Source organism: Cicer arietinum, chromosome 7, assembly GCF_000331145.2.
Source record: "Cicer arietinum cultivar CDC Frontier isolate Library 1 chromosome 7, Cicar.CDCFrontier_v2.0, whole genome shotgun sequence".
NCBI lineage: Eukaryota > Viridiplantae > Streptophyta > Magnoliopsida > Fabales > Fabaceae > Cicer > Cicer arietinum.
Genome location: NC_021166.2, coordinates 3,943,032 through 3,953,071, shown reverse-complemented (window position 1 = coordinate 3,953,071; position 10,040 = coordinate 3,943,032). Strand labels below are relative to the sequence as shown.

The following is a 10,040-nucleotide window of genomic DNA, read 5'->3' as shown; positions in this document are numbered from 1 at the left end:
TGCAAACATTTTTTATTTCTATTATGTATGATAAGCTCTTGTTCAAATTTTTAACAAGACATTTTTCGTACTCATTTCACGAATGTGTATTATTATATCGTTCATGTCCAGATTTAGTAAACAAATTTTGATATCTAATTTTTAAAGGCAGTACAAATATTTATTAAATGATAAATAGTTGGTCAATCTGTAACTGTAACTGTGAGAGGCTCTTTTTTTTGTTTTTGTTTTGAAGTTAATCGAGAGACAGCAGTGCGTATGCGTTCGATTTTAACAAACTGACGCCGTGACGTGAAAAATACCCATTGGACCAATTACCAATATTCCTTTTATTATTTATTCCACTCTCCACAATTCTGATTGTAAAACAAAAATCCTTAATGGCAAAAGTATACAAACATAAATAACATGCTAAATTACATTCGTGGTCCCTTAACTTAATTTCAGGTAACGTTTTAGTCTTTTTTTTTTCTTTCTGATTTAGTCATTTATTCCTAATAATATCAAATAAAGTATGAAAATATGAGTTTATTTGAAGATTTGCGTTACGGATTTGATGAAATTTGTATTATATTGAAGAATATAATTAATTTTATGAGTTTTGATTGAATTTTTTTTTTAAATTTTTGTTTAAAAAAGGATAACGTTGTTGAAATTTTAAAACATAAAATATCAAATTATCATTTAAAATTAAAATAAAGGACTAAATCAAAAAAAAAAAAGACTAAAATGTTATCTAAAATTAAGTTAAGGGACCACAAATGTAATTTAGCTTAAATAATATTTTGTTTTGAAAATTGGAGGGAGGGAGAGATATTTTCTGGTTAGAATGAAGTACCTATGTAACTTTTTATACGGAGAACCCTTAGAATATTACAGAATATCTTTAATTCATTTTAATATTGTTTTTGTCATATTCATCTTTAATTTTAAAAAATATGATTTGATTATTAAAGTATCCATATCTGTTTGTTAGGACATGAGCTGAGACTGAGACAGTGCAAAGTGTGTACTGTTTCCATTGTTTAAAGTACTGTATTGATCCTATGAATAAACAGAGACAGAGACGCACATGGTAGTTGTTACGAAACACACCAACAACTACAAATAAATAAATTAACATTTATTACTCTTTCTCTTTGGATTCCATCTTGTTGGCATTATTACTTCTTACAATTTCTCTTTCTTCTTCATTCCAAAACATTGTTGCAATTGCAAAGTTATAAACTTTTCTCCATTTCAGGACATGGGTGTGTGTTGTTAGTTACCTACCCTCTTTGCTTAAACTACTGATTCACTCTCAGAATGATGAGCAGAACGCTTCTCCTAACATATTTTTACTTGTTTATCTACATTTTGCTTTCTTCTGCTGTTATTTTGTACAACAAGGTTCTTTACTTCTCATTTTCATTTCTTATTTTTTACTTTTACCTAATCCATGATTAATGTATTAACTAATACTTAAGGGTTAATCTTTTTCTTAAATTTTATTTCTTTGCAGTGGGTTCTCTCTCCAAAGTACTTTAACTTTCCACTTCCTATCACACTCACCATGATTCATATGGTTTTTTCTGGAGCTGTAGCATTTTTTCTTGTCAGGGTCTTTAAGGTATGTCAATGTCATTCTGTTGTGTTTTGTGAATGCTTCTTTGAGGTTTATGGTCAATTTCATGGCCTTTAATATTTAATGAGACCACATTGCCAAATGTTTGTGTGCTAAGTTTAAGTGTACTTGATGTTAACAATTACTAGTACTCTTTCATCTTGATTACATTACATGTCGATGTTTCACTTCGATTAGGTTGTCTCACTATTTTGATTAATAGATATTCATTTTCTCTGATTTGCAGGTTGTATCTCCTGTCAAAATGACATTTGAAATGTGAGTCTGTAGGCTATAAATTTGAAGCCTTCTTGTGTGTTCCCCTTTGACCTATTTAATTTCTAAACACATTCTTTCTGTCACAGATATGCAACTTGTGTGATACCAATAAGTGCATTCTTTGCATCAAGTCTATGGTAAGCACTACACATAGGCAAACTAAACTTTTCTCATTTCTTACAAACATAATCCTCAGATTCTTTATAAATAGAAGATATCCCTCATTTTTTACATTTCCTATTTGTCTGATTCAACAAGTGCGTGTTCAATAAGATTACACGAAGGCTCGAAACTATCGTTATTGTGTTGTTTATTTAAAATTTAGCTTAGTCAATTGTGGTTCATTCAACTTGTTTATGTGGTTGAGTTTGGATGTTTTTTGTTGCAACAGGTTCGGTAACACGGCTTATTTGCATATTTCTGTGGCTTTTATCCAAATGCTTAAAGCTCTGAGTATGTTTTAACAAACTTCACATGTCTCTCTTTACTGTCACAATGATAATTCCTTATTAATTTAAAAATTTTGTTGTTTAAGTGCCAGTGGCAACATTCCTTGTTGCGGTTTTATGCGGCATTGACAAAGCAAGGTGTGATGTGTTCTTCAACATGCTGCTAGTTAGTGTTGGAGTTGTCATTTCCTCCTATGGGGAAATTCATTTTAATATAGTTGGTACAGTTTACCAGGTCACAGGCATCTTTGCAGAAGCTTTTCGACTCGTCTTAACACAAGTCCTTTTACAGAAGAAGGGCTTGAGTTTAAATCCCATTACAAGCTTATATTACATAGCTCCATGCAGGTACATTCTGTTCATGCTTCAAGTTAGTTTTCTCTAAAAGAATATATAGTCAATTGAGTCTGTATGATGGTCATATTATCAAATATCAACGACGTTTAGTTAATAACCACGTTGGTAATAGTAATACTGACTTTTGCGCAATGTGCCTCAACAACACACACATTCAAGTGATATGCATCTCTAATCCTGGTTAGAACAATCTTTGACTAGACTTTGTTTATCTCTTAGCCAAACTTTGGATTACCGGTGCCTTTTTTCGTTAGGAATCGGAGGGTTAAGACAAAAAAAAGTTTTATGTATATTTTAGTTTCTTCAAACTATGAAATTTATATCATGTCTATCTTACTGCCTCTCTTTTTAGGTCAAGAAAATGTACAATGTTATTGGAAGTATCAATGCTTGCATATCAGCAAATCCAATATGCTATATGATCTGCTAACTTTTTTGTACTTTGTTATATGCAGTTTTGTGTTTCTCTTTGTGCCTTGGTATCTTTTGGAAAAGCCTATGATGGAAGTTTCACAGATTCAGTTCAACTTTTGGATCTTTTTTTCAAATGCTCTGTGTGCATTAGCCTTGAATTTTTCAATTTTTTTAGTGATTGGCAGAACTGGTGCTGTAACCGTCCGGGTCGCCGGTGTGCTTAAAGACTGGATATTAATAGCACTTTCAACAGTTATATTTCCAGAGTCTACAATAACTGGACTGAATATAATTGGCTATGGTATTGGTAAGTTTTGTTCGTAATGCAGCATTTTTAGTCTCCACCTTCGCCGTCATCTGACATATTGAACCTGCAGCACTATGTGGAGTTGTGATGTACAATTACATAAAGGTCAAGGATGTTCGAGCCTCTCAATCGATGGCTGAAAGTATTCCTGATCGAATCACAAAGGTAGATATCTTCTCGACATTTTATTAGTTGTATTTATGCAATCCTTTTGAATAAGTGCAAACTACTTATACATGGTAGCAAAAGTAAAAAATTAAGTAAATGAAACTTTCTAAACACATGTTTGTCATCCAACATACAGGACTGGAAATTTGAGAAGAAGTCATCTGATACTTATGTGCCGGATAATGTTGGCAACAATGGGGGAAGCAGTGGTGGCAATGGTTCTACCTTTGGTATGAATATTGATGAAGAAACGCCACTAATTTCTTCAAGGTTATCGCATATTGGACGCACGGTGCTAACCAACCATGCAACAGGAAAATGATAAACCAAATACAGGATTCATTTTATGTCTTACCCCTTTTTGAAAGAGAACAAGAGGAAATTGTGTCAAATGTACCATATTCCTCTCATTCTTTTTAGATTGTATGTATGCTTTTACTTTTTAATGAAATCACGCTTGCTTGCACTTTGTAATTACATTCATGGAAATTCTCCTAGTAATTCTCATTCACAGAATCTTTCCTCGTGTTTAGCTTTGTACCAAGAATCTTCAACACCATAATTTTAACAAAAAGCATAATAAGAAGTTCTAATCAACAAAATAAAATGCCGTGACTCAACAGAATAAAATGCCATGTTTTAATTGATTAGTTTAGCACGTTTTTCCTCATTCAAAAATGGGTTAAGTAACTAAGTAAATTAAACTATGCAACAAAGAAAAACACGGAATGTCTGAATTTTATGACCAACATATAATATAAACTAATACGGACAGGACTAGTCACAAACAACCCATCTATCCTATCAAGGACTTGATGGTCCAGGAAAAGAAGATCAAAATGAACATTTTTTGTGAGAATCAATATGAACAGCTGCAAGCACAACTTAAATGTAATTTACAAAACCGGTCCAGCAGAAAGTTTGGAAATGTATAAGTATATATTACAAATCAAAAAATAGGGAAGGAGAGGAGAATGAATCTCCTTTAAGATAAGACACATATACAATACACCACGAATTTCACAGTAGAGTTATTACTCTCTCTAGCCCTAAAATTTTGGAATGTTACATGAAGAAACGTGGCACTCAATGCAAAGCAGAACTCTAGTTTGATTTACATAGAATCTCAAACAGTATATGCAAGAATTCTTAATAATAAATAAATAGAATGAACCCGAAAGATCAAAACAACGTCTCCAGAAAGCAATCCTCTAGTATTTCCATCAATAAGATCAAGAACCAGGTTGGTAGGGCTAGGATGGAGAAAAACTCTTGTTCAAATGTAAGAATTAAACAAAAAGTTCTCCAGTCCGTACATACAAAAGCCTCCTTGTGGGAACTGGAGGTGCCAATCCTGGGATATCCCTAATATCTTTGTTGTTGGGATTCACAATCTGCAAAAAAAATATCACCGTACAAATAGAAGCATAATATCAGAATTGTACAAAAATATGAAATATTAATAGTGCACATTGGAACATCCGTTGTACAACATGCAAACCAAGTTATTTAAATTAGTTGTGTAAAAATGCTTCTTTCAAATAAAATTATTGGAGCAAATTGGTTTAATTTTCGAGAGGCAAAATATCTGCAACGAATTAGTCAAAGTCATAGATGAAATGAACATGATACCTTCACGACAATAATGGCAATTACACCACAGACAATAAGAAACAGAAAAAGCATGATGCACTTGTCTGTCGCTACCTGATAAGAGGGGTAAGGGCAATTTAGTTCCATCACGGGTTTGGAGGAAATTAAATCGTGCATATAATAAACAAGGAAATCGAAGCAACCTGTCTACCAATCTCCTTAACAAGTTGGGAAGCCTTCTTAATTGAAAACTGAATTGAATCAAGCTCATTACCAATACGACCCATTTGTTCAGTCTGCATAATTTGAAAAGAGAATTAGATGTCAAATTAGTTATCCTCTTCATAAAGCATACTCCATTCAAATCAAACTCACTTGGCCCTTCAAGGTAGCAGCAGTTTGGGTGCCAACTTCAATTGTTTGATGTACAACCTACATTATGACAGGGGTAAGTAAGACCAATAGTATAGGGGCAACGGAGACATAAGTCCAAAGTGACTCACCTGCTTAGATCTCTCAATAGCCTGATCAGTCTCATCCATTGTCTTCATCCCAGCATTGACAAGTTCTTGATTTGACATTTCTGTAGGATAAGCCAAATGAGCATTATATTATTGCTAAGATAAATACATTGTTCACTACATGTAAAAACATAAAAAAACTGCCTCCGTCCCAAACAAGAAGGATGCACCAAAACGAATGAAAGCCTGAAGTGTGCTATTGCAAAAGTTAGCACCCAAACACAATGCACGGATTCTACATGAAGACTGGTTATAAAAGAAACACAAATATGCACTGGAAAAATCATTTTCAATTTATATTACAAAATGCTGATGTCAACCCATTGGTCTCAAGTCTCAACTACAAATTCCATTGAACATTTTACCTGATGCCAGTCGAACATTATCTTCAGCCGTAGGTTCGCTTGTTCCAGCTCCCATGTCAAAAAGTTCAAGTTTTTTATTACCAATTGTATTCATGTACCTGTATATCATCCAAGTGATAGTATAAATCTTCCTCTCAAATAGCCAAAAGGCTTCAAAAAAATTATATGCGAGTAAAGAACTATCAAATCAGGAAACTATTTTGCATTTATTGGTTCTACCGACACTGACACAAAACATTTATCATTAGTTCAAGCTTTTGAAAACTGAGCACGCCTACAAGGAAAACTGGTAGTACTCATCTTATTGTTTCATAATCTTCAAATAATCAAGCGAATGATAAAAATAGAAATGGAAGTATATAGGCGAGCTTACGTTTTTCTCAGTGCCACATATGAGTTTAGCTCCTTGATCTGCAAGAAAAAATAATGTTATAAACATAAGAGTTTGTTGTTCAAGAGCGTTCACATGTCACATGCAATATATAACAAACATATGGACGATCCTCGGACGCTCAAACTATTTTCTGACCATATGGTGATCACTTAATTTGATGTATTAACAATATGTGAATTCTATATAACTAAAATAATACACATCAAGAAAAGGATAAGTTGGAGACTAAGAGTGTCAATCCACAATACACAGAAGATCTTGAACCCCTTCCAAACTTTGAAGAGGTGGATACTAGATTTCCAACATGAGCAAGATTGCAAGAATAAAAAAAGGGGTTTTGGGTATTTACCATTGATTGCTTTTCGTCATTGAGTTGCTTGTTCATTTCTTCGGAATTTCTTGACCCTTCATCTTTAATTTCACGATCAAACTCTTTTATCAACCTAAAGCCATAATAGCAACATAATGCATCAGATTCCAATAATGTCAGTAATAAATTCCGAATGGAAATCACAGAACATATCAAAATTCAAAATGTACATGAAATATCACTTCTTCCAGCATTGGTGTATGGAAAAATGAAACTCTATCTGTTAAATACGCAGTCTACAAACAAAGCACATAACCAGTATAATAAACCAAAAAGAACTATCAAATTTAATTTTTTATAAAATATTCAATTCAATATATAGAGCAGGGTTCCACATTTTTATCATTCAAATCTTGGGAGGTTGCATGACATGTCAATTCCATTACAGAGTCTTGTTTATAATATTTAGTAGTAAAGGACTAAAGGGGCAGCTCAATGCTATGAAACTCCCTCTATAACGGGGTCTGGGGAAGAGTCGGACTCAAACAAGTCTATTATAAGCTGTCATACTTTAATTTGCAAGAGATGATTCCACGACCCGAACCTGGGACCTCCTAGTCATGCAATATCAATTCTAACCATTGAGTGGTAACAAACAAATGTTGTTCAGATCTCATTCAGAAAGACTCAATTGTCATATAGAGATATCAAAATTATACTCACATTAATGCACGACATACCTTTTGCAGTCCCTCATCTTCCCAGTGAGATCCTCCAGCTGATTACTCTGTCTATTGGAATCTTTAATCTTATCCAGCTTCTGGAAGCCATTTCTGCATGCAAAAGGTGCTTATATTAAAAATAAGTTGATGATGAAATTAACATAGTACACATCATCCACACTCTATCATGCATCTACAAATGCTTAAACAACAGTATCTATAACCACTTATAAAGATTTTCTGTAAATGAAAAACAATGAACTCATTTTAATACTTAAGAGAAGGTAGGATTTAGGTATTATGGAGTTCCTAAATCCCACATTGAGTAGTATGAGATCCTCGGTCGTGTACTTAAGTGGTTTGGTTCTTCAACCTTAATAGTAGTTTTTAAGGGATGGTTTCCCAAGTACTTGGGTAGTTTAGCAACCGGTCCCAAAGCTTATTGAAGGTGTCTCAGAAAAGGCCACCCATGAAAGGTTCTGACCCACAAGAAAGTTATGCGGGGCATCGCCGAGTGAAGTATAGTTGAGGACATCTTCTCTCAGGGGTAATGCTATTTCCACCACATCCAGTTCATTTCTCCAACTACTATCCTCCCATAGCTACATAGCCAATTGTGTTGATTTAGAAACCACAATACACCTAAATTTTCAATTATCACAACATCAAATTTGAACTAACTCAAATATTATATAGAACATCAACACCCAAACCAGCACTCAAATTGACCAAAATTTCATTTCAGAAATAATCCTCCTATGTAAAAAAATGACATAATCACGATCTCTTACACTAACAACATTATAAATTTATAATTAATCACGCCCTAAAAATATATACAAGTTTTTCTTTTAAATTCTTTCGTGATAGCATTCATGAAAATGAATAAAATAATGTATGAAACACGAGATTTAAAATAAATAAAAAGCAGAATAAAAATGAATTAAAATTGAGAATGATGACGCATACGCGAGGGCTCGGAAGATATCGCGAATTTCACCGTGGATCTGTTCGAGCTGAGGAGTCATCTGCAAGTTGGAAGCCATGGCTGCCGGAGATTGAGTTTAACCTCAAAATCCCGGCAAAAAAAATAAGGAGAGAAACCCTAAGTTGTTGATAACAGAGGATGATGATGATGATGATGATGAAGCATTAGTGTTGGTTTCGGAATTGAAAATGCAGAATGTGGTTTTGGATGAATTTGAAAATTGAATAGTGAGAGAATGAATGAAAAGGGAAACAACAGAATACAGCACGACACAACACAACGGAATGGAGAAGTTGGACCTGTGCTGTGCGTGCGATGTGATGTGAGAGGTAGGAGAGAGAGAGAGAGAGAGAGGTTTCTTGTCTCGTTACAATTATTTATTATTTAATTAATTAATTCATTACTATATATATTATGTTATATGTTATATTCCCTGCGCTTTCTTTAATTATTCTCGAGTTTAATTACCATATTTACTTATAGTTATAAAAAAAAATCAAATATTTTTAATAAATAATATTATAAAATTACTTTACATTAAAAATATATATGAATTAAATCTTTAAGAAGATCAATAAATATAAAGAAAATAAGTATGACTATTATTAAGTTAAAGCAGCATGGTTTGCTATTGAGATGACGACGGGGCCAACAACACCAACTAGTCGCAATAACTTGAAATGTTTTTTATTTATTTAATAAAAATAAAGATGTTATTAAAATATATAAGTAGCAAGTATCTAGTGCGATTTACTTGTGACTAATTTTTCACATTATAGTCACGGTTTGAATCTGACAGTGGGAGCATGTTATATCCTTGTTGAGCTTAAGTTTTATATATGACCAATTAATTAAACTAGTATGTGAAAATAGAAAAGTTGAGCACGCACAAAATAATGGTGCTAGAAATGAATGGAGTTGTTGAGTTTGAAATGATTGGGGATAATTTGAATATAGGATAATAATAAAGACAAATGAAAGAGCAAATGTTGAAGTGGAATGAGCTGTCTATCCGAGAGGGGTGGGGGTGGGCCAAAGGAATATGGTATTGGTACCTTCCAGCAGCCGCTCTCACTACCTTTCTCACCTCTTTTGACCCTTCTCTTCCTCAACCTCGTTTCTTTACGTGTATGTTAGATTTGATTGGTGCTGGATTTGCCAAATAATATTTTAGTGACATGGTTATTTTGTTGAAAACATGTCACAAATATCAATTTTAGAATCAATTTTGGTTCCACCCTTGTAGGAAATAAATTTGATTATAAATATGTACAATTATTTTCAACTATTTAATTCTTCTCGTATAAAATTAATTTTACTGCATAAAAAATAATAATTGTCTTTATTGCTCTAGAGACAATTAATTTTAATTTAACATTTATAATTTTTCACTCTATAATTACAAATTCGTTTCCGGTCCGATCATCTCTAAGAACATCGGTACGTAAATGTGTTCGTCCGCTAAGGTATAATAACATAAAATTTAGTTTTCTGTGAGTTCACCGTTGGAGTTGTGGTAAGATATCGTCACGGTGAAAAGGAACGATACTTCATCGCAAGTTATATTTTT

General features: G+C 33.1%; 2 protein-coding genes across 4 annotated transcripts; one reads left to right on the top strand and one right to left on the bottom strand.

Moving 5' to 3' along the window:
• Positions 1 to 996: 996 nt before the first annotated feature.
• LOC101511170 (probable sugar phosphate/phosphate translocator At1g48230) lies at positions 997 to 4,093 on the top strand. 3 transcript variants are annotated; one of them, XM_012717860.3, is made up of 10 exons: positions 997 to 1,075; positions 1,244 to 1,389; positions 1,502 to 1,609; positions 1,851 to 1,882; positions 1,969 to 2,019; positions 2,274 to 2,335; positions 2,418 to 2,679; positions 3,144 to 3,409; positions 3,480 to 3,574; positions 3,714 to 4,093. In XM_012717860.3, the coding sequence occupies exons 2-10, from the start codon at positions 1,306 to 1,308 to the stop codon at positions 3,897 to 3,899; spliced, it is 1,146 nt and encodes a 381-aa protein (XP_012573314.1). In that variant the 5' UTR covers positions 997 to 1,075; positions 1,244 to 1,305; the 3' UTR covers positions 3,900 to 4,093. The 3 variants fall into 3 exon arrangements, with proteins under 3 accessions (XP_012573314.1, XP_012573315.1, XP_073227079.1); XM_012717861.3 differs by lacking the exon at positions 997 to 1,075 and having other exon boundaries at positions 1,101 to 1,389; positions 2,424 to 2,679; XM_073370978.1 differs by lacking the exon at positions 997 to 1,075 and having other exon boundaries at positions 1,102 to 1,389.
• A 324-nt stretch (positions 4,094 to 4,417) lies between these two features.
• LOC101510846 (novel plant SNARE 13) lies at positions 4,418 to 8,822 on the bottom strand. The gene is made up of 10 exons (XM_004508028.4): positions 8,452 to 8,822; positions 7,501 to 7,593; positions 6,800 to 6,893; positions 6,430 to 6,467; positions 6,057 to 6,154; positions 5,674 to 5,753; positions 5,546 to 5,602; positions 5,374 to 5,466; positions 5,210 to 5,284; positions 4,418 to 4,971 (listed from the first exon to the last, which is right to left on the bottom strand). Exons 1-10 carry the CDS (start codon positions 8,526 to 8,528, stop codon positions 4,867 to 4,869), a joined length of 810 nt encoding a protein of 269 aa, XP_004508085.1. The 5' UTR covers positions 8,529 to 8,822; the 3' UTR covers positions 4,418 to 4,866.
• Between the last annotated feature and the right edge of the window lie 1,218 nt (positions 8,823 to 10,040).

Coding starts and splice junctions, on each gene's coding strand:
- LOC101511170 (XM_012717860.3), top strand. CDS start 1,306: ATGATGAGCAGAACGCTTCTCCTAACATATTTTTACTTGTTTATCTAC. Junction 1,390..1,501: donor CTGTTATTTTGTACAACAAG/GTTCTTTACTTC, acceptor ATTTCTTTGCAG/TGGGTTCTCTCTCCAAAGTA. Junction 1,883..1,968: donor GTCAAAATGACATTTGAAAT/GTGAGTCTGTAG, acceptor TTTCTGTCACAG/ATATGCAACTTGTGTGATAC.
- LOC101510846 (XM_004508028.4), bottom strand. CDS start 8,528: ATGGCTTCCAACTTGCAGATGACTCCTCAGCTCGAACAGATCCACGGT. Junction 5,754..6,056: donor TAATGTTCGACTGGCATCAG/GTAAAATGTTCA, acceptor CTTATCCTACAG/AAATGTCAAATCAAGAACTT. Junction 4,972..5,209: donor TTGCCATTATTGTCGTGAAG/GTATCATGTTCA, acceptor TTTTTTTTGCAG/ATTGTGAATCCCAACAACAA.